Source organism: Chrysemys picta, chromosome 2 (genome assembly GCF_011386835.1).
Source record: "Chrysemys picta bellii isolate R12L10 chromosome 2, ASM1138683v2, whole genome shotgun sequence".
Lineage (NCBI taxonomy): Eukaryota > Metazoa > Chordata > Testudines > Emydidae > Chrysemys > Chrysemys picta.
Window position 1 is genome coordinate 78,023,363 of NC_088792.1, and position 24,252 is coordinate 78,047,614.

A 24,252-nucleotide genomic window follows, 5' to 3' on the forward strand; every position below is an offset into this window, starting at 1 on the left:
CCCTTCCAATTCAACCCCTCACTGAAAGATGATACTGAGAAATCAAACCACTGGCTTTCTCGTGAGTTAGTAGGACAGCATCAGTAAACAGCAGAAGGAAAACGACAACCAGTTCTATAGAGAACATGAACATTCATTTTTAAATTTGGGTGTGCACGGCAAGGGGGGGTTGTGACGGGTTGGATCACAGAAACCCCCTGGGGAGCTGCCACGTGATGTGCAAAGACTACCTCTGCTCCTGTTTTCCCTGCCAGCTCAGGACTCCAGCACCCTGTCTTGCTGAGCCAGACACTCCTGTCTGCTCCAACACAGACCCAGGGTCTGAATCACTTGCACCCAAGCTGCAAGTTTACCTGAAAACAGCTCACAGAAGTGTGCTTGTCTTTAGCACTCAGATGCCCAACTCCCAATGGGGTCTAAACCCAGATAAATCCATTTTACCCTGCATAAAGCTTATGCAGAGTAAACTCATAAATTGTTCACCCTCTATAACACTGATAGAGAGATATGCACAGTTGTTTGCTCCCCCAGGTATTAATACATACTCTGAGTAAATTACTAAACGAAAAGTGATTTTATTAAATACAGAAAATAGGATTTAAGTGGTTCCAAGTAGTAACAGACAGAACAAAGTAAGTCACCAAGCAAAATAAAGTAAAATGCGCAAATCTATGTCTAATCAAACTGAACACAGATAATCTCACCAGTTCCAGAATGCTCCCTTTTACAGGCTAATCTCCTTTTAGCCTGGGTCCAGCAATCACTCACAACCCCTGTAGTTACTGTCCTTTGTTCCAGTTTCCTTCAAGTATCCTGGGGGGGTGGAGAGGCTCCTTCTTTAGCCAGCTGAAGACAAAATGGAGGGGTATCCCACGGGTTTAAAGAGACTCGCTCTTGTGGGTGGAGACCCCCCTCCTCCCTCCTATGCAAAGTCCAGCTCCAAGATGGAGTTCTGGAGTCACCTGGGCAAGTCACATGTCCCTGCATGACTCGGTCTTTACAGGCCAAAGCCATTGTCCACATGGTATCTTGTATGTCTCCAGGAAGACTTCTTATGTGGATTGGAGCATTCCAGGATTCATTGTTCTCCAAGTGTTTCCTGGTCTGGCGAATTCCTTCCTAAAGAAGCTGACCAAATGCCTCCCAAAGCTTACTTAGAAACCAAGCAAGCATACAGCCCATATTCTTAACCTCAAGTAGAAAATGATATATATGTACAAATAGGATGAATAGATATAGTAGACCATAACCTTTACGGAGATATATTACATGGCACAGGCAGCACAAAACATATTCCAGTTATACATACATTTATAAGCACCCCCTCCCCATAAAGCCTTATGGGGTACACTGTCACAGGGGTTAGACACTTCTGGGTGTGTTTAACCTTTAAATGCTAAGTGCCATTTACACATGTTTCTATGACAGGCGAATCCCTGAAAGTGGAAATAAAATAACATGGAATAATAAGGAAGTGTTATTTACTCCTTCTCATAACACAAGAACTAGGGGTCACCAAATGAAATTAATGGGCACCAGGTTAAAAACAAACAAAAGGAAGTCTTTTTTTCACATAATGCACAGTCAGCCTGTGGAACTCTTTGCACTATTTCACTAGGAGGGTGGTGAAGCACTGGAATGCGTTACCTACGGAGGTGGTGGAGTCTCCTTCTTTGGAGGTTTTTAAGACCCAGCTTGACAAAGCCCTGGCTGGGATGATTTAGTTGGGAATTGGTCCTGCTTTGAGCAGGGGGTTGGACTAGATGACCTCTTGAGGTCCCTTCCAACCCTGATATTCTATGATTCTATGTTGTGAAGGCCAAGACTAGAACAGGGTTCAAAAAAGAACTAGATAAGTTCATGGAGGAGAGGTCCATCAATGGCTATTAGCCAGGATGGGCAGTGATGGTGTCCCTATCCTCTGTTTGCCAGAAGCTGGGAATGGGTGACAGGGGATGGATCACTTGATGATTTTACCTGTTCTGTTCATTCCCTCTGGGGCACCTGGCATTGGCCACTGTTGGAAGACAGGATACTGGGCTAGATGGACCTTTGGTCTGACCCAGTATGGCCGTTCTTATGTAACACATGTCTGCTGATTCTTTTTCTGAATAGGACATTGAACATAGGAAGCTCTTAAGTGACTTGTATAGGATTTTTATTTCTTCTTATGATTATTATTTTATTATTATTGGGACATAAAACTGGACTGGACAACCACTAGACAATGGATGGCAGGGAACAGTCCTGTATTGTCATGAAGATAGACTTATAATGACCTAACATTTTCCATCTCGATAACTTTCCCTGTCTGACTTTTATAGCCTTTGTATATACCCTTGCAAACCCATCAGAATCTTCTATATGGGGAAGTAAGCAGGCGCCCCTTGATTGTTTTGAAGACCCAGATAAATCCCAATGTCACCCTTCACGAGGTTTGAAATCTTCTACACATACTTCCTTTCCCCCACCCTGTGATGCGGCACCCCGTATTCTTCATAAACATATTGTTATATAATGAATATGGCATAACTATGATATATTTTATGCAAGATGGGTCATGTGAGATATTGGAAAGGTTATGATTTACTGAAAGTGATTATCCAATTTGTATGCATGTACCATTTCTGTATCTGAAGTTAGGGATATTGACTATGTAACAATTACAACTGTGTGTGTACTTGGGGGAACTCCCACCAGACATTAAGCAATCAGCCTGGATGGGCCATTAAGAAGGACAATAGAACTTTGAAGATACTAACCTCCCACCTTCCTGAGAAACTTCATGGGATGCTGCTTTGATACTACAAGGTCACGTGATCATGTCACCTGGTACACGGTCCCATCATGAGCTGGTATTTTTCCACTGGAAGGGGGTAGGATAGGAAACAAAAGATACCCACCATAGGTAAATCCTATTTAAGGCTGGGAAGTGAGGTAATCAGGGCTCTTCTCCACTGCCTCCCCACCCAAGAAGGAAGACTGCTGCAAACACCTGAAGAAACAAAGAAACTGAGCTGGGGAGGCGGGGGCTGAGTCCAGGTGAGAAAGGACAGCCTGTAAAAGGAATACCTGAAAATTTAAGCTGCAAGCAGTGCAGTTTACCTTCAAGAAACTCTGCAACCTGCTTGAAACAACATTTAGGGTGAGAAATTTATTATTTGTAGCCAGTATTCCTTAGTGTATTAAGCTTAGTTTGTGTGTTTTGTTTTATTTGCTCAGTAATCTGCTTTGTTCTGTTTGCAGTCCCTTATAATCACTTAAAATTTACTTTTTGTAGTTAATAAACTTGTTTCATATTTATTCCAAAAGCCAGTTTGTACAATTCATAACTGGGGAGGCAAAAAGCTGTGCATATCTTCCTCCACATTGAGGAAGAGGGTGATTTAAATTAGCTCACGCTATATAGATCTCCACACAATGCAAGACAGTATAATTTTGGGTTTACACTACAGAGGGTGTTTGCACAGGAGTGCTTGGCAATCCCCTAGCTGAGCTCTCCCACAGAGAGCTGTCTGTAGATCAGTGGTGGGCAACCTGCAGCCCGACAGGGTAATCCACTGGCGGGCCGCAAGACAGTTTGTTTACATTGACCATCCGCAGGCATGGGCGCCCGCAGCTTCCAGTGGCTGCAGTTCGCTGTTCCCGACTTCCCGCAGCTGCCATTGGCCGGGAATGGCAAACGCGGCCACTGGGAGCTGTGGTCGGCCACGCCTGCAGGCTGCCCACCACCAGTGTAGACTGTGTGTGATTCTACAGCTGGGTGTGTCCCTACCTGTGTGTGTGCTGGAAGGGGCCTTGAGAGCCTGTCACAGCAGCACAGAGTGTGGGGGACCCAGGCTGGTGGGACCAGGGCAGGCGCAACCCATTACAATTTGGGGGACGGTGACCGCGGCGGTATTTCGGCGGCGGGACCTTCCGCTGCCTCTGTGGGGGGCGGGATTTCAGGGCGGCACTCCTGGGTGGGACAGGCAGGCTCAGTGGGATCCCAGCACATCAGGTGGCACCCTGGAAAGGGGAGGTCCAACCTGTCACACACCCCACTTTCTATTTTGTTGCAAACACCTTACAGCAGCAGCTACAGGGATTAAATGCTTCTCCTCTCCAAAGCGTCCCATGCACGTTCTTTGGCAGACGTGGGTGGCTACCTGCGGAACCGCGGGTGACAACCAGGGCGGGTAGGGAACAGTGTCAGGGGCTCCCTTGTCAAAATGTGGTGTCCACTGACCCGGGCCTGACACCCCGCGCGGGGAGAGCCCCAGCCAAACGTGCTTGCAGGTCAAGCGCCGGAAGGGGTCTCCGCTGGAGGAAAGAGACGCACACGTCCCTTCGCCCGCTCCCTAAGGCAAAACCCCGCCCCAAAACATGGGTTTACACGAGCGGAGGCAGAAAGCGAGTTTCCGTGGCCCCAGCACAAAGCCGACTTCATTCCCGGGCACGGCTGAGCTCCTGCCCTAGGGAGGAGAGGAGAGGGGGCGGTTTGCCATTGTCCTCAATGGGGCCGGAATCCCCCCCAAGTTACAACCCTTGAAGTGACCAGTCCGTGGAGCCGGCGTGTCCCACCGCCTCTCCTCGCTCGGGGGGCTGCGCCACTTCGGCACCGCCCGCGCGCGCCCTCCCTTGGCCAGCCCGCCCGGGCCCGGCGCCCTGCGCCAGGTCTTGCCCCGCCCCGCTCGGCAGGGGGCTGCGGTGTCCCGGGGCAGGGGGCCGCGCCGGGCTGCAGCCGCACAAAGCCGCGCTCGCTCTGCGCTCACGTGCCCGCCGCCCATTAAGCGCGGCCAGACGCCGGGCTGAGCCCTGCGCACCCCGGGCTTGCACCGCGCCGCGCCGGAGGCTGCCCAGCCCGGGTCCCGGCGGCTGAGGATGGAGCAACCGCCTCAGCAGCGCCCTGGCGCCCAGATGGTCACCACCACCAGCAGCTCCTTCATCGCCAGCTTCTCCCCGGCCGGCGCCAGCACCCTCGCCTACGACAGGGAGTTCCTGCGAACCGCGCCCGGCGTCCTCATGCTGGCCGAGATCGTGAGTAGCCCGCGCGCTGCCGCGTCCCCTTGGCTTGCGGGGCGGGAGAGCCGCTGGGGCTGACTGCCGCTCCCAAGCGCTCTCAGCCGGGCAGGATTCCCGGGGACTTTTGGACTCTCCCTCGCACGCTTTGTGGCTTCTCTCCAGCAGCCTGGGGATGGGGGCTTTGTACAAGGACCTGCTTTTGCGATGACTTTGCTTTTAATGTTAAAGCCCCTCGCGAGCCCGCTGCTGCTGGGGAGAAACCCAGTTGCCAGAGTAACCAGTTACAGGTGAGCTGATGATTCTGTTAACTAGCGGGTTACTCCGGGCTGCGTTGTGAGCTCAGGTGTGGAGTGACTCCGGAGTAGCTGAGCTCCAACCCACCCCATGCATTTTAGCTCAGCCTTACAGCTGAGTCAGAATCTCATCCCACAAAGAAGTCTCTGCTGGTGGGGAAGGCTATCCCTGCAGAAATCTCCCTCCAGCATGCAGACTGTAGGAGGCTAGCCCCTTTTACTTCAGAAGGACTTGTCCCAGTGTAGTGATCTGCCTGGGTGGAGCTCATTGCAGGACTGGGGGCTGGGGCCTATGCCTTTACACCACCTGTTCAAAGATGAATCTAACAAATTTGTCAAACAATGTTGTTCCGTTTCTTCATTCAAATATGCTAGCTTTCAGGTTCAGGACAATTGGAGGTTGAAGCATTTTGCAGACTATTGCAAAAAACAAAATAGTTTTTAATACTGAAAAGTCAGATACACCCTTTTTGCTCAGTGTAATGCTAAATGTTTTAAAATGTCATGCATTGAAGACTTGTAAATGCTGAGCCATAGTTGTAATTAACTATTTTAATTCAAATTATATTAGAATCTCTTGTGTGTATCTTATGGAAATGTAACATCAGTATGATGTCAGCATCAGAGGTTGTAAATCAATTTCAATCCAGCTTTAATTAAAGTTGAATAATCACCAAAGAAGAACTTTAATGTTTTAGTCTCTGAACCTGCAAACAAATCCATATGTGCCCCCTTCTTCCCACCCAGCACCATGTGGGTCTATCCACACAGATCAGCTAGTGCATCTAAATGAATAATCTAGAAACAATAACTTTTCTATTCTCTCAAGGTTTGTTAAATTACACATTTTTACAGACAGACCATGGGACTGTTGAGAGCTTGGCCCCCAAAATCTACTCTTTAGGATCATCACAGAGAAGCTCATTTTATGTGGCTTTTAGCCTCCACCTAACTTCCCCCCCAGTTCATTGACTGCAAAAGCTGCAATGCTTCCTGCACTACAATCAAAACTCCTGCAGGCCAGTGGTTTGGGTGCTTCTAGAGTACAATGCTTGTAATATTCTGTTTGAAATCTCATCAGTAACAGAGTATGTGACTTAGGTAACAAAATAAAAGTAGTTTTAAATGATAAATGTTAAGTTCTTGTCTTGTAAAGACCCGTAAAACTTGATGACATAAACATCTACGCAGAGCAGGGAATGTGTTCTTTTGTCTGTTTTAGTGTTTGTAATGTCAACAACTCTTGCAGGGGAAAAACAGTCTTGGCTGATCAGGACCAGATTTTCAAATATTTTGTTTTGTGTTTATACACTGCATTAGTAATATTAATAAATTAACTCTCACAACACCCTTATAAGAAACTAAGTAACACATCAGCCTTATTTTACAGATGGATAAGGGACTGAGTCATCATTTCATTGCACTTTGTATAATCAGTTGCACCTGCGCAGAGTTGTTCTAGTAGGGGGTTTCATGCTTTGTTGCTTCTGTAGATCAAGCTTATTGCACACACTAGGGATTCCTTATATTCCTTAATTTGCCTCCCTGCTCCTGGCTCCTCATGCCATCCTTCCATCCCCCTCAATTTCAGAGACTCTCTGGAACTCTCTTCACCCCCACTTCATGTCAGGGGCTCTGTGTGGGCCCACCCCCCATTTTCCCAGTCAAGGGTCTCCTGTTCTGCCCCCATGGCAGGAGTTCTGTATGCACCTGAAGTGCCTCTTCTCCCCTCCTCCCGAGGCTCTGTGTGCACTCCCATTCCACCCCCTTCACCCTTTTACTAGGGACCTCCATTTCACACCTTGCCAGGGGCCCTGTGTGTCCTCTATTCTGCTCAATGCCAGTCTCCTACTCTCATCTCGATGCCAGGTGCTGTGTGTGCCTCTACTCCCCCCCATTCTGCTTTTCCCTCCCATACCCCCATTTTCCCCTTTACCATGGTCCCCTGTTCTCCCCTATTACAATCCATGCCAAGGGTTCTGCATATGCTCCTATTCTCCCCCTTCCCCAATACCAGGGTTCCCATTTACACCCGCCTCCCATGGCTCTGTGTCCCTCATCAATCCCCCACCATTATTTCTCTGTTTTCTGGGAGACAAGTCATTCAGGGTGTCAAGAACTTGCCTCAAACATTCCCTGAACTTTTTTGGAATTGATTGGATGCGGTGTTCAAAAGTTATCACATTACATCTAAACTGACAGATGTCCAAACAGAAATGCCATCAAGTACAGTATAAGTCTTGCAAGCTCAGCCAAAAATGGTAACAGATTTAGTCTTTTGTCGTTACTTTGCACAGATGTAAATTACTATACCAGGTGCCAGTCAAAATGAGATTGTTGCTTGCTTAAGGCCAAGTAATAAATTAATGGTAGAGAAAGAATTAGAATGTGGGAGTTCCTAGTTGTTGGTCCTGTGTGCTGAATGATTAGACACACTGCCTTTCTGTAAATTAATTTGACTTTTTTTTTTTAAGTCAGCCTATGTATTCAATTAATGATTAGGGATCTTAAACATTTTTTAAGCATTTCAATCCACCATGTAAGTTTCTGCTTGACTGTTTTGCTTTTGACGATGGTTTGTGGAAAGGTTACTTATTTGACCACATTCACTTTCAAGGGCTGAGAATATAACTATTCTAAACTTCCAAAAGTCTGACCCAGCAGTGGAGTAATTACCTTATCCATTATCATCAAAGCAAACCAGCCAAATGGAACTCCAGGCTTATGTGCAGTATGGATCCTTAGTGGACCTCTGGCAGAAACAGCCAGAGAAGAATCATGTTACAAGATACTACCTAGTATGAGGAAGTAGTAGAAAGTAACTTCTGTTACTAACCAAAATACTTGCATGGAGCTGTAATTATTAGATATTGTCAGAACAATCCAGAGTGCTTAGGCACCTGAAATGTAAACAAATTCAAGTTTTAAAATATTGGGAACATTCCAGTATCAACATTAGGGCAATTAAAAAAATCAAGCTATAGTCACTGTAATTGTATTCAAAAGAAATGCCACATTCCTTCCCATTGCCTTTCCACTTCTTATTTCAACAAGGTTCACAAGCCCACTCATGCTTTCTCTGATATGAGAAATCTGAATAGGTTAATTGGAACCTCAGTAAAGTGTGATACAGAACTCATGGAAGGTACTGTATGAAGTACCTCTAGCATAGGTACAATGGCATGAATTCCATTTGAGACTGAGATTATAGTTAAACTTAGTCGCTTGAACAATCCACACATACAGGCTCTTGTGTAGACTTGTGGATGGGAGTGTGCTTCTTAGTCTTTGCTAGCCTTACAGAATGGTTTCCATAGTCTTTCTGGCTAAATGGAGTCTAGAGATACCTGTTTTTGTCCTTACATTAAATTTAGCAATTTATGACCTTTGGAAAAGAATTTCAAAATGATTTTAGTGCCACTCTTACCAGCTTTGACTTTCTTAATATGAAACTTTAAAACCATGTTTGGTACGTGCTTAAGTGCTGTTCTGCATCGGGGTCTAAGATTGTGGTCATGTGTGCTGCAATAAGAAATTATGTATCAGCCTGAAAAATAGTACCTAAAGACCACTACAGATGAGTTCTGAGTCGTAGCTAGTACTGCTGGTTCTTAACTCCACCAATTATGTCAGAGCTACTGAAATAGAGGTTCTTTGAGGTTTGTTTGTTTTTGCTTTTCCCCCCTAACTTTATAGAAGACAAACAGTTGAAATAAGGATTATGACATTAAAACCAAAATAGAGCTCAGTGTGAAAAATAAGTACTGTCCCAGATTTTGGTCAAACCCTGCTCTTCTTTCCCCTCCTCCCAAGAAGAAATGCCTCCCAAGGCATTGTACCTGGGCATGACTATTTTTATACAGGATCCATATGTCAAAAATGGCACCAAATCACTAGTTAGCTTCTACTTGTCCTGCTCATCCTACATACCAAACTCACTGAAAGTCCACTTTAAAACTAATCCAGATCCCCTAATCAGGAATTCTAAAAGTTCTGTTTTATTACTATGTTGCTGCATAAATTATTAGTCAACCACATACCTGTAGCAGTGAGAATACAATTAATGACTTCTAGTTCTAAAATTACAGATCTCTTACCTGGGGTGAGGTAAAGGAAGAATTCCACAGGTTCAACTAGCAAAGAGAATGGATACGCACTTGAACATGTATCAAAATTGTACCAGTTAGGAATATGTCTTCACTGCAGTGATAGGCCACGCTGTTAGTTAGGTGTTGCCCCTAACCCCCACCTCCCATTCACACACACAAACACACACACACAACCCTCTCCTCTGAGTATAGTGGTGCTTTAAACCGTGGCTTGCTTGCACTGCTGGGGGTATAAGCGAAAGTTCAGATAACCTGGACACAGGCTAAATCCCTCCAGTAATGATAGTTCTCCAGTGCCTTCCCACAATTCTCTTGTTTGTGGACAGAAGAACAGATGGGTTCTCCCACAATTCACTGGGAAAGAATCATAGAGCAGCTTGGCTTATGGAGATCAAAGAACTATGGGATAGCCCCCAGAAGTCTAGCAACACACACAGATGACAACAGACAGTGAAGACAAGAGTAACTTCAGTGTGGCTTTTTCGTGCAGCTACTCAAACCCAAGATAAGCTATACTTCATGCTCAAACCCAGCTGCTGATTACCCAGACTCACTCTACAGTGAAGCCATACCCTGGCCTAGTAGAAGGCAGTGGCAGATATTCCTTTAGTATAACCCCACCAAGGTATTATGTTACTTCAAAGAAGTAAGAATAACAACTTCCAGAGTTGTCCAGAACAGAAATATCCTCTCAAAAGACAAGATGATGGCTTAGAAAGACATGTTTGTCTTCTCAGGAATTTTATGGATCAGTGAAACAATGACTAGAAGTGCTGCCTCAGAGTACTAAATCAGCCTTTCAAGCCAACTCTTATGAAACACTTTGCAGGAGTGGAGAATTTTCTGGTTGCTAAGCATATAGTTATAAAAATATTTACTTTGAATAATGACAGTGATTCCTCCAGGTTGTTGCTGCTGAGAAACATGTTGCTGGATACAGTATTCTTTTTAAAAATTTGTGTTAGTGCATTTAGTCTTTAGGCTGGATATTTATTTTAAACAAATACAGCTTAAAGTATGTAGGAGATTGTTGTGCTGCTGCAAGTGGATAAATAGGTTGGCATTCTTTTTCCCAGATTTGAATAGTGTGACCAGGCTGATCACTCACTTTTTCACATATATATCACACCCAAACACTCTTCAGGGTTATGTAGTACTTATGAATCTACATCCTTATTCTGGGTTTTTCATTAACTTGATCATTCTTGCAGTTCTGCAGCTATACAGGATCTTGTTTCTAGATTGCATTTCTGAGCAATACATCATGATTATGGCTCAATTAAGACACTAGGTATTTTTTTTTTTTTTTATCCCTGTCCAAATTTAAGATGTCTGACTCTGGAGTATAATTCAGAAAGATTCCCAATGAATAATCTCTCATTCTGATGGTATAGTGAGTCTCAGATTAAGTAGGTATCACGTGTACTTGGTTCTCTTGATAAAACTGGAGGCTCACCACAGTACTAGAACAAAAAGATCCAGAGTTGTGGGAAAGCGTTTTTCTAACACGCATCCCTGAAACATCTCTTCAGTTTAATAGAATTCATCCTGAGAGGCACACTGTCTTACCAAATTCTAGCACTGTTCTGGTGAATTAGCTAGTACTAGGAGGGATGAAATAAATAAAATAGTAAGAGCTGTGGACAGGAATGACTCAGTGAGAGCCTTTACTTGGGCAAGTGTAAAACAAAAGTTTGACTCCATTTTAAAAACATTTTTATTGAGCGCAGCATCTCCTCATTGGCCCTATGCTTTGCACATCACATAGATGAATTATCAGGGCTTGTTTAAGGCAATGACCCTATTTCCCCCCCCCAACTTGAAGTGCCCCTTCAGAGAGGCAGAGACAGCAGCATGAGCCCCCCTCCTTTCTCCCAGGAGTAGCAGGAAACCTGCCCTCCAGCTTCTGGAATGGCAGGACTCTCAATACTTCCCCCAGTAACTGGGCGCATCTGCTTGGGTGAAGTCTATGAAACTCAAGCACATTCTTAAAATTAAGCAAGTGCTTTGCTGAATAGGGATGGACTTAAGCATATGGTTAAAATTAATCACTTATTACTGAGTGTAACAAATTACCTCTGCAGCAGTCAATAACTTCAGAGATTCTTTTTATACACACTGAATGTGAAAATGCATGGCATGAATTCTAGGCCCAGTCCTGCACTCCTTAATCAGGCAAAACTCCCGCTGAAGTCAGGTTTCAGACCTCACTGCATTTTAGACTGTTAGTCCATCACCCCACTAACCACCACTGCTTCAGCAGGTATATACATATAATTTCCATCTTCCTTTGGGATCACATCATTGTTTAAAGCTCTGTTTCCTGAAAGGTCTGTAGTTTCCTGGACTAGATCAGTGTATTTCCTTGGAACAAGAGGACTATGTGGGTGAAATACAAGAAAACGAAGTTTGAAAGGTGATGTGTGGAATGTGCCCCGAGCATGAACAGAAACAATAGTGGGATTGACAGGGATGTGTTAGATAACAGAACTTGAAATGATTGGAGACACTTTACAAAAGTTCAGGAATGTGAGAAATTCCCAATACCTCAAAATTTAAGGTAGAATTTGTCTCCAATGCTGTTACTTTGTCATGAGAAGAATGCATTTAAAAACATTCATAAACATAAATTCAGTCATTGGATGGGTAGTGAGTCTAATCCAAATTCCTGTGCCTCTTCAGTGTCAGTTTTGAAATAATTCTTGTTGGCATTTATTCTAGAGATGAACAGTAAAATCTCTGCAGTAATCTTTGAATGCTTTAATTCTAATTAAAGTACAGAGCTGGATTAGGGGTCTTTTGTAGCTCACTCAAAAGCCCGAAAGAAGGCTCTATGGTACAGAGGGAGTAGATGGACTCTTGTTCATTTCTGGAGTGCGGATACCAGTGTGGTGCTCTGTTAGGGAAGAAGTAATTTATAGCCCTCCTAGGCTCCCAGCAGTTCCCGTGGAGTAGATCCAGTCCCCTGCAGCCCTAGTTCAAGGATGGTGCAGTGGCTGAGTGTACAGAATACATGAGGAGGGTGACATCGGAGGCTGTTGAGGGGTGCTCTGTTGCTGGGTGGTGTGAAGGCTTGTCCAGGGGAGTTGGGCTTTTTTAAAATCCACCACTGAAACTAGACTGCTAGTGAAGAGACTGGATAGCAGTATTGGTAGAATTACAACACAAGGGATGCAGATTCCTTACCCTGCTGTTATGTTAAATATAGAGCTAAGACAATAGTACAAACTCCTGGACTTCCTTTCTTATTGGTGCGTCCTCTTCCATGCCTCTCCTTCTCATCACCGCCTTTCCCCTTGATCACTGTAAATTTTTCCTTTTTTCCCCAATCCCCAAATTAAAAAAATAAAATTGGTTAATAAAAATTCCTTGTGCATCTGTAGGGCCCTCCATTTGAGGGTCTGAGTGTTTTACACACATGAATGAATTAGCCTTGCAGCACCTTGTGAAGTAGGGAAGCATCATTACCCTACTTCACATTGGGGGAAACTGAGGCACAGACAGGTTAAATGGCTTGCTTCAAATCACACGCAACTCTGGCAAAGCTGGGAATGGAACCCATGTCCTATGACTCCTAGCCTAGTGTATTAACCCCGAGACAACTCTTCCACCCCAACAGCAGCTGCCTTCCACTGCTGGTGAACATCCCTTCCTGCCCTGCAATTATGGGAGTTCTCCCTTCACTCCTGAAGTCATAATTCACACACATCACTCACATGCAAAGTGGATAGCAAAAGGTAGAGTTAAAAGCAGCACTTGCAAAAGCTCTCACTACTGGTATAAGGGATTCTTCTTAAAGATTAAAGTTTCAAAACAAACACACAAATTCCTCACATGAATTCTGAGACCTTCAGAACTGAAAAGGTACCAAGCATTATCCTTGTCTGTCCATTGGCATGTTTTCCTCTGCTGGTGCGCATGCATTCTCATTCAGCCTGTTGTTCTCTGCTGGGAGTAACACTGCCATAAATTCAGGTATCAGGTTTGTGTGTGTGTGTGTGTGTGTGTTTCTTTTTCTTTTAGCTTTATCCAAAAGTATAAGAAAAATAGGGTACAAAGCGTTACAGTGTGATTCTCCCACACTCATTCCTACTCTAATTTCAATAAAGCAGTAGAAATTGTGCCTCTGAAGGAGCACCAAGCGCTCTTTCCTAGGGTCAAACAACAAATAAATTTTATAACCTATCACACATTCTAAGGAGCAGCACTACTCAGTAAGGGTAGGAGCCAATTCCTGTTGGAGTCACTGGCCCTGATTCTTCTATCACTTAACGGAGTGACACAGGTGTAAGTGATGCAATTTCAGGGGAGCAACTCCTGGTTTACACAGAGTGATAGGAGAATGAGGTCAGTGCTTTCAACAGGAGTTGGATCAGGTCCTAAGAGGGATTGGTATTAGACTTAAACTATGAAAGTGAAAGGGACTAAGAGAACCAGTTAACTTGGTATTATTAAAACTAACAAAATGTCATCATGGGGACTAGATTAACAATCTGTTTACACATCCCAGTCAAATACACTCTCTATTGAAAAATCCTATAGAACTATTGGGAGTGAAATGTGTTTGTTTTAGCTGATGACTTGACATGCTCAACTTAAAAGGACCCTTATCAAGGACCTCTGCTTCATACCAAATGCCTGAACACAAGACTTACCTTTTTAGTCAACATCCCTTTCCATGACTGCTTTGTCCAGGCCAGGATTTAAGGAGACTTCTGGTGAGGCTCTGCATCACAGACTGTGTTTATGTGTTTGTTTAGTCAGGGAGTTAGACTGCCAGAGAATACAGAGGTGTGCAGTGTATGTGTGCATGTGTTGTACAGAAATTTCAGTAACGAATCCCCTTTATATTTATTTTCTTCTCTACTGTGAGTGACATTCCCAAGACTGCAGTGCTGCAAACAGTAAACTGCAAGCTCTGAGCTGTGTGTGTTACGCTGCAGAGTAGCTGTGACTTAAGTCTGGGAAAGAGTAGAGGAGATCTGACTGGACAAAATGTTGCATCCAGGAATCAAGGAGTTGGTAAAACTCCATGATACTGTTTGATCGGTCTTGGACTTCTGAGTTACTTTCTCAGACGGAGGACCATGGTAGCACAGACTCTAGCAAGGGTCAGGTGAGGTGAGGGTGAATCCACGCTTGAATGCCCATGACCATGGCTGTAGAAATAGAATGTAAAAACAAATGCACTATTGTTCTCTGAATGCTCGGAATCCAACTGTTAAAAGATGACAGTATTTTTTGTTTCAAATATTTTACTGAATACAATATATCTAGATCTGTTGTTGGTCTAATGTTTTAAAGATCATGTAAACATAATGCATCTTACTACAAGTAACTTAATTGCTTGCATCAAGATCATATACATATATTATACATGCAACTATGTTTAAAGACATTATTAAAGTTGGAAAGTCAAGGATTCAAAAGTTAGGAGGTGCCAGAATTAATGTTTCTTGTACAACCTTTGCTCAGCCCCCTTGTACATATATATTATGATGCAATTTTTACAATTGCATCATAATATAAAATTTTGCAATTTTCACAAGGTCCCTTCCAGTCCTACACTTCTATGATTCTATGTCTTATGCATTTGGCAGATAAGAGAGGCTCATTTTGTAAAATCTGCCACTAGCTGGGAGTGGTCAGCCAGGAACTGTGTTTTTGTTACAATGCCACCTTATTTATCCCCAAACTCCTAAAATAATCAAGCTGCAGGGGATTTATACTATTAAAGAACTCCTGTAGAAAAAGGCAAAAAAGTTCTTAGCCATCTTAATCACCAGCAGGTTCTTTGATGGAATTCCAAACATGTTGTGTATCTGGGTGTATAATGCATTCATTAGGTGCAGGTGTAGAAGAGTGGTTATCTACCATTGCTGAAGCAAGAGACTCTGGTGATTTTTAAAATGTTGGGTTTTGAATTACAAATGTTGTCAATCCTTTTGTGTCAGTGAATAAACTGATCACCAATTGATCTTCAAAAAAAAATCTCCTCTTCCCTATGGGATTGTATTGAAGTATATTACAGTACAAGTAAGTGCATAATAGGTGTTCTACATCGTCCTCTAATGCAAGGGGAATTGGCCATTGTCAGGGACAGGATACCAGGCTAGACAGAGTATTTTTATTATTATTATTATTTTGTTCTGGTATATGCTGTGGCTGTTTCTATATTCCTGTAAAGTTTCCAAGTGGGAAATACTCCTTCTAAAAATAAATGTTGTTGTAACACAAACCACACCAATTCCAGTAAAACTGACCTTTGTGTTTAGGGTTGATTCTTGCATTGACACAGTTTGACTCGAGAGGGTGATGGGTGGGAGGAGATTAAAGTTATCCCTTGATTAAATGATCCAGTTTAATTTATACATGAGGAGATAATAGAGAATGGGAAGTCCCTTTAAGTCCTGCTGACCAATGCTTGGGGAGTTAATGTACAATGTGAATGTATACATCTGAAACAGTAAATTTGTAAAACAGATACATCTTTGTATTAGATTTTATTTTATGGCAAAAGGTTAACTTTTTCAAAGACTGTGCAAAACTAGTATTAGATATGCTACATGAACACACAAGAATCTATAGTTCACGAGACGGGAATAATAAAACAACTTTTTAAGTCAAGTTGGTAATTCATCTATGTTAATACAAGACAGAGGGTATCCAATACATTTTTTTAAAATGAACCACTCCTGAAAATCTCTCTCTCCTTATTTGGTATGTTACAGCTGGGCAGCAATCTGTCTTAAGCATATGCTTAACTTTATGCATCTGAGAAATCCCAGTGAATTCATTTAGACTACTCAGGTGAACAAGGGTAAATACATGCATAAATGTTTCCAGGATTCAGGGCCTTACTCTTAATAAGATATTATGCTTATGTCGTGTTATTCTTCAGAAGGTAAAGTAGTCTTACCAGGAGGAAATTTCATTTCATATTTAAAAGATTTTTCCACTTTTTTTTATTAATTTTTTGTTTCAAAGGCAAGAATCAATGAGTCTCTACACACTAGAGTAATCTATCCAGACTTCATTTAGAATGTTCTATATAATGTTTTAATAAGCTCTTTACCAAATTCTGGAAAGAAATCTTTAATAATAAAACATGACCAGACACATTGTACAGAAGACCTGTCTTTTGTACAATGTGTCTGGTCAAGCAGACACATTGGTCTGCCTTTTCATGCGGTAAAAGAGACTTTTTTGGCAAATATTTGCCTTGGATAAGCAGGGCAAGATAATCTGTTAAAGGTGAAGGGCGTTCTTAGAAAGTCTCCCTTCAGGCTGAGTTAAAATTCAGTAGACCACACAAGCAATAAATGAAACAGAATTCTTTAAGCTTGGTTACATTTATTTTTCACGTTCTTATCAATCTAGATAATGGAATGTCAGCCTCAGAGTTGATCTGTCTAGATAAATAACTTTCATTTTAAAGGTTAAAAACCTGCATTTTCTATTGATTTTAGGGGGATGTTGTCAACTTTAATTTAGATCTCCAAAATAAATGTTTTACAAATTATGTAAATGGAAAATAAGTATGAGAGAGAATTCTCCTTTAACATGCTGCTTTTCTTTTTTTATCATAACACTATACAAATGGTGCATGCAAACAAGATTACCAAATAACTGAAGGTACAGAGAGCGTCCAAATCAGTTATTGAAAACAAATCCAGTCTAAGATAAGTTGTATGTATATTGCATTCATTACAAAGATGTGATTATAACAGATCAGCTCTTGATTCCCAGGAAATCCATAGCAAATCTCCCATTGACTTCAGTGGGGCCAGGATTTTCCCATAGTCTCCACGTACAAAATAAAACAAATGCATATTGAGAGATAAGGACATCAAGGAGTAGTTGGAGAGGAATTTGGGTTTAGTGATCAACACTTGTATTGTTTGGTTTTTATGAATCAACAGTTTCTTCCCAATAGATATTTCTGGTTGTTTCTGATGTGTTTGCCCCTAAGTATTTGGTAGAAGATATCAGAATGGTGAGGAAAGACTGTTTTCAATGGTTGGAATGAACATTGCATGTTTTTTGGTGTGACTTGGCTGCACACAAATAATGTCCTAGTTCAAAATCCTAGGCTGAGTTTTCAAGATTTGGGGTTAGAAAAATACAGCTTGTAAACAGCATACTTGATATGGGAATGATTGATAGGCTGAGGGTCGAATCCTACAAATGCCATTTTTATATTCAGAGCTAAACTTACTACTGGGGGAATTCTGTGCCAAAATTTTTTGCACACAATATTTTAAAAGTCTGCATATTTTATTTGTCAAAGTAACACAATATAATCACACCAGTTTCAATTATTTTGGTAATTTATTTCAAAATACCTGTCAGCAAGTATGGCTATAATAATACAGACAAAAAAAATTCAGGAAATTTTTTTTGGACAAATAGATTCCTTACTATGCAAATCAATACAGAACTTTGAGTAATTCATTTAAACTACAATACAGAAACTTATTTCCTGCACTCCTCAGAAGCAGTGCAAACACTTGGAGGAGTCAGGGTAACAGAGGAGCTGAGGGAGAGGGAAGAAGCCTGGGAGTGAACCTGGAAAGTTGCTGGGTGTGGGTGGGAAAAGTATGGAACAGGGTTTTCTTGTGTGTGTGGGGGGGGAGGGATTGTTGGGGAGCTGGGGAGCCTCCCCTGTGCAGACCCTGACTGACCCCTAGTCTGTCCCATTCAGTCAGGCATGTGTGGCCCCACAGCCCTCCTCCCATTCAACCATTGGCACAGTGCTGTCAGCCCACTAGCTCCTGAGCCCCCGCCCCCCCACTAGCCCTTCTGAACCCCAGTCTGTGACCTACTCTGTCTGTGTCTCCCCTCCTCCCCCCATATCCTGTGCCTCCTAACCTGGTTCTGTGGGCAGGGTGCTCTAATGAACACATCTGGCTGCTGGCTATTACTGCCAGTCAGCCGCTCGCACGGTGCTGCTGTCCTGGTGCCACAGCAGCCTCTGGTGGGCAAAAGGGGGAACTGCAGCACTTCTCACGCAGAATGTATTTTCTGTACAGGAAAAAAAAATTCTGCACCGGACATGAATTATGCATGTGCTCAGTGGTGCAGAAGTCCCTGAGGAGTATAAACTGCACTTTAGGAAATGTTACTAAAGTGAATTAACTTCAGATAACATTTTATTATTTGGTGGTATTAATAGATTACATGAAGCAAACACAAGCTACCTGTAATAATATTCCTTAATTGAAAATGTACAAGACTACTGGTTAGACATCTATTGGACTTGAACGTCTCTTATCCATTGAATGGAAACACCAGAACTCAAGAGTGAGTCCTGAATCAGACTTAAGTAATTGAAATAAGCAAATGGGGGAAAAAACAAAAACTTGTAACACCAATTGTATCTGTAACTGTGTAACTTTTATTTCAAGAAAGAAAGAAAAAATAAGAAGCCATCTTTGGATCAAATCCTGAGATATGCTGAGAACCTACAAGTTCTGTTGGCTACAGCTCCCACTGAAGTCATGTGCAACACTTAAGGATGTTGCTTTTTATTGGACTTGAACATCCTGGAATTTTGACACGGGATTTGCTGTGTTGAACTGTGGGTTTGTGAGAAACATTCAGCATTGTTACCGCATGATTTAAGGCTGCTTTTTTGGCAACCCCAAATGTTCAAAAATCATGAGTCAGGCCTCAAGAAATAATCCTATTTACTTCAAGAGAATGAGATTCAAAAAAAAAAAACACATTGAGTTCTTATTTGCCTTGTAGTTTTTGAGCCTTTAGGGTTCACACTTTCAAGCTTTTCTCTGCAGCCATGAAGGCTAGAAATGTGTTGGGTTTTTTTTGTTTTGTTTTTGTGGGTTTTTTTGTTTTGTTTTTTATTGAAAGCTGAGTTTCATTAAATCACGTGACTCCAGGAGCTAGGGCCTAAAGAAAATAATCAAATACTCATAATTTTATTGTGAATCTTTCAGAGTTGGCATCACTGCCATTGACTGCACTTTTCAGCTCCTCCTGTCTGGCCTGAGAAAAGGATTGAGCATAGAATCCTAGGACTGGAAGGAACCTGCAGAGGGGGTTGGATGGGTTGGGGGTTCTGAGAGGGGCAGTCAGTATCCCCATTTAACGCTTTGGACTAGGCGTTGTACTTGACTTCTTGGAGCTCTGTATGTACTGTTTATTGAAATTGTGCTTGGAGATGGATGAAATCCCCTCCTCACGAGAGCTGGGGACATCACAAGTTGATTAATAACAACTGGATTTCAAGTAAACAGAGCATGCCACTGACAAGGTCAACACTGTGTATGATGGAGGACCTGGAGGAAGAGGATCAGATTTCAGGAGGGACCTAGTTTGGGGTGTCACCAAAAGGCTCAAGGTGGGCCAAGCTACCACCAGACAAATGTAACAATGGCTTCTATACATGCTCAGTAAAGATATCTTTCCTACAAATGCCTGATGCCTGCCACATGACTTATTTCTAATAAAACATGGTGACAGTGATTTGTCTGTAAGAAGCTGTGGAGCACAGCAGGTAGCAGCGTGAATCATAGCACACATCACCCCCCAGGTGCCCTTGATTATTGCAGACAAGAACCTAGCCCAGGTGTGGACCTAAAATAAGCAGGTGTTTGAGCTATACACAGATCTAGCCAACCACGATGAGGAGTAAAGGAAGAAATTAATCTTGTGTTATCTCGTGTGGGAGCATGGTAGAGAACTATAAGCCAGACTGAAGCTCACCACTGCCTCAGCAGTACCAACTGTGTTCAAAGCTGTAGAGACCATTGTTCTCCCAAGTGCAATGAAACTGTGGGGGTTGCATAAGTTCTTCACAAAGGACAAATATGAGGGGGAAGGAATATATCCCTATGTGACAGCATTATGGATATCGGTGACTACGTGCAATGCTGGCGATTTGGCAGACTCCCTCTCTTGGGCTGAATGGGTTGTGGCACAAGGGACCACTGCCTGCCTGAGCTGCTGCTCCAAGAGGGGATCTCATCTCAAATAGATCTCTGGACATGGCCTGTGCAGCAGAGGCCTCAGCACAGGATAGAAAACCGTAGGAGTTCAAGCACCCACAGTGGTGCATGCTATGAGATGGAAGAAAGGAAGAGCAGACCAGGGCAGTCATGGGTCTGTACCCATAGTGAGTTGCATTTACTGTGGTAGATAGCCTAAGTGGGCGAAACAAAAGTGCCCTGTGCTCAGACAGCATCAGTGTGGGGAAATGGAACAATTTTTTAGCTGCATGTGCAAGAACAGAGTCGGGCACTGGAGGGATTGCAGGAGGGGTCATACAGAAAATAGAAAACTGCAGAATGGAAATGATGACCTGTCAGAGGAAGCAAGTGACACAGTACAACTGCTTAGCCAAAGAATTACCAGCTCTGGAAGAGGGCACTCCAGAATGGATCCAACCTTTGGAAAGACACAGGAAAAGATGAACTAATGGAGTTGTAAGTAGTGCACTGGCTCCCAGATCACATGAGGTGAACACTCAGTAGAGACAAGTTTTATGACAAAACTGCAAGCATCTACAAACCAACAGATAGAGTGGGGAAGCGCAGGAAATCACTGCATGTGAACCATTGAAATGCTAGAAGTACCAGAGAGCATAGACGCTGAGACTAATTCTGTGGACAATCCTTTAGAGTAGGAGGAGAATCGAGAGAACCAGGTTGTCCGATATGGAAAAGGGTGAAAGAGGCAGAAGTAGTGTGGTCCAGGTCTGGTCGCCTTTGAAAAAACTAAATTATCTTGGGAAGTATAGGCCTAATTGAGTCTAAGTACAGTAACCTGTGGCCTACAAGTGTTTTGTGGAAATAGAAGTTCATTAGCTATTGTGTGTTAGTTTATAAAATGGGGGTGGGGGGAATGTAGTATGAGTAAATTAGAAAAGGAGGCTCACGTTGCTTAAGATCACACAGGAGTTTGGTGGGACACCAGGGACTAAGGAGTACAAGCTGGGGCAAGCTGATACTAAACAAACACAGGCCACTCAGCTGGTTACACAGGCCTCTATACATGCTTAATAAAGATCTTCTTCCTACAAATACCTGCTTGTTGGGTCACTTACTGCTAATGAAACAACTACCAACCTGTGCTAGGAATATAGTCACATTAGCTAGTACTGCTTAGTGTTTTTGGGGTTACATATGTTAGGATCACCCTGCACAAGAATAACAAACTAATTTCCAAGGTATGCCATTACTCCTAGTAGGTCATCTCCAGGAACAATGTTTTTGAGAATGACACTGTGACATACGACTGTAATCAGTGGTGAAGGCAGGTTCTAACATCAGGGGGAGCGAACATATTAAAAAAAGGCGCCACCCGACATATCAAATTACCAATTACATACTTTTAAATTGGTTATACATATTTATTTTGTACTTAAAATAAAAACACAAGAATGATCCAGCCACGGAAGGGTTTGCACAGCCGACATTTTGCAGGAGAACTTTAGATTATACTTTAGATTCTAGAAAGTAAATGACAGATTACAGTAGTTTATAATTGTCACAGGTTTTTAAAAAAATACTGGCCACTTTTTCCAGTTACTAATTTCATTTTAAAAATCAATCAATGAAATGCACTTTATTTATAATAGACCGTAATACTAACGTCACCAAAAAGGCATGACAAATACAAGTTTTATGAGAATTGGTGAGCAAAGATCTCATAGTTCTTCGGGGTTGGACAAAGCAGTAATTTCCCTTAAAGTACCTTTATTCATGGGTTGTTGGTGGTTTTTTTTTTTTTTTTTTAAACAAAAGACATCTCTATGACACAGGTTGGCAGTCTAACATTTTTGAAACACTGAGTACTGAAAGTTAGGGTTTTTAACCAATTTAAGCTGTGTACACACACACATGTACACACAGCTTAATTTGTGCAAGGGTTTGCCAAGGCTGAGTCCCAGCACCTGTAGGCTTGGCAATTCATAGCCCTGGTACCTGTGGGCTTGCTGCGTCAGTTATGAAAGTTTAAAAAAAAAAAAAAAAAAATTGCTTGAGCCCTGGCATCTTTCATTACGAATTAAGCACTGATCTAGCGACATTTATTTATTCTTTTTAGAGCCTCACCTCGTAGAGGCCTGTGAGTATGTGAGAATCTCAGCTTTCGTTAACAACAACAAATACAAGATACTAGCCCTCATGGGAGAGGGGCAAAGCTGGAAAACAGGAACCCTAAAAGCTCAAAAACCAGAAGAAAAAGAACCCCAATTGTATTTGGCTTAAAATCATGAGATTTAAAAATATATCTCGGGATATTTGGGGGCTTGCCACATGATTTTTTGAGTACTTGGCATTAGCACTAGTAAGGGAATCACCTGCTTTTCAAGTCCATCCAGGACTTTTCATTTTTCCTATGAAAAATCGAGGACAAAGGTTATAAGACGTTGTGTGGTAAGTCACAGGCACTGCTCGGAAACCAGGAAAGGTGAAATCCTGCCCCTTCCCCTAGTGAAGTCAAGGGCAAACCCCGCATTGATCAGCACAGAGACCGGCTCCCCCCAAGCGCTGGAGCTGGTCAAACGCTTGATGGGCAGCAGCATCCTAACGCACCACCTCGGTGCAGGACTTTGGGCCCCAAAGAGCGCCCCTTAATACAGGCCAGGTGGCCGGAGGACAGAGTCAGCCCAGGATCCCCTCCCCGCTGATCCTTCCTGTGACCCTGCCAGCCCCGCGCAGATCAGAACCGAGTGCTGCGGGAGCTGTTTCCAGCAGGAACAGGCCGGGGGAACGTGCTTGGGCGGCGGCAGGAAGGAGGCTGCGGCACGGGGTGGGGAGTGCGGCATGTGCAGGGACCCGAGCTGCCCCGGTCCTGGCTGAGTGTCCGAAGCCCCTCCAGGCAGAGGCTGCAGGGTGAGTGGGGGAGCAGGTGGCGCAGAGGCTGCAGGGCGAGGAGGAGCATGGCAGGCAGGCAGGGGGTGACCGTGCAGATGCTGCAGGGTGAGACCCTCAACAACCTGCAGCGGTAGCGAGCTGCCTCCATGAGCCTGCTGCTCCTCAGCCCCCCTCCTCCCCCGCCGCGCTGGGGGGCTGCGCTGCTGCCCCTTCCCCTCCCTGCAGAGCCCACCCCGCCGGGGCTCGGCTTAGCGAGCCGGGCAGCTGCAGGCGGGCAGGAGCCGCCGCCTCCTCGCCGGGGAGCCAGGCAACCAGCCGATGCTGCCTGCAGCCCCAGAGTGAGTGAGCGGGCTGGGGATGCAGGAGGGCGGTGCGGAGCGGAGAGCCAGCCAACAGCCGCATGCAAAACCCGGCTCCGGACTAGTGCTGGCTGCGCAGAAAGGCGCTGCTTTTGGAAAATGTCCTCAGGGGGAGCGGCTGCGCCCCCTGCTCCCCCCCCCAGCTATGTTACTGACTGTAATGTGTCATTCCCATAAATGCCTCTTTTTCTAAAGACATTAATTAATTCAGAGTGCAACAGTTCAAGTATCTGTAGATATATAGGAGGGGAAAAGAGTACGGGTAAATGGCTGCATTTCAACTTATTTTTTCTAATCCTGGTTTTCCAATGCAATTTGTTTAATCCGTGTTTGCTTGGGGAAAAAACAAAAACCCAAACATTGTGCTAGCAGATGTTGATTCTGCTAGGAAAAGGTAAAATGGACACTAACTCATTGAGGTGGGTGTCTCATGTCCTCACCCAGTTTTAGAGAGAGAGGACCTGTAGCAGCAAAAGCCAAAAAGGAAGGTCTGAGCTGAACTTTGTGTTTGTAATTTCTGGGTTAATAAAACCAAACCCCGAAGGTGGGTGAATGTTAGGAGAGCAGCTTAGGAATGTTAACTCTTTGCATCTTCACTTAGCTGTGTTTCAATGCCCGAGAAGGCATATCTAGACCACCATTGAAAACC

General features: G+C 43.6%; 1 protein-coding gene across 1 annotated transcript in view; it reads left to right on the forward strand.

The window, feature by feature from the left end:
• The first annotated feature begins 4,717 nt into the window (after positions 1-4,717).
• Positions 4,718-24,252, forward strand: part of CMTM8 (CKLF like MARVEL transmembrane domain containing 8) — a 54,758-nt gene continuing 35,223 nt past the window's right edge. Inside the window, exon 1 of the mRNA XM_005278703.4 lies at positions 4,718-5,019. Coding sequence (XP_005278760.2) covers positions 4,864-5,019 — 156 coding nt within the window. The 5' untranslated portion in view covers positions 4,718-4,863. The remainder of the gene's footprint in view (positions 5,020-24,252) is intronic.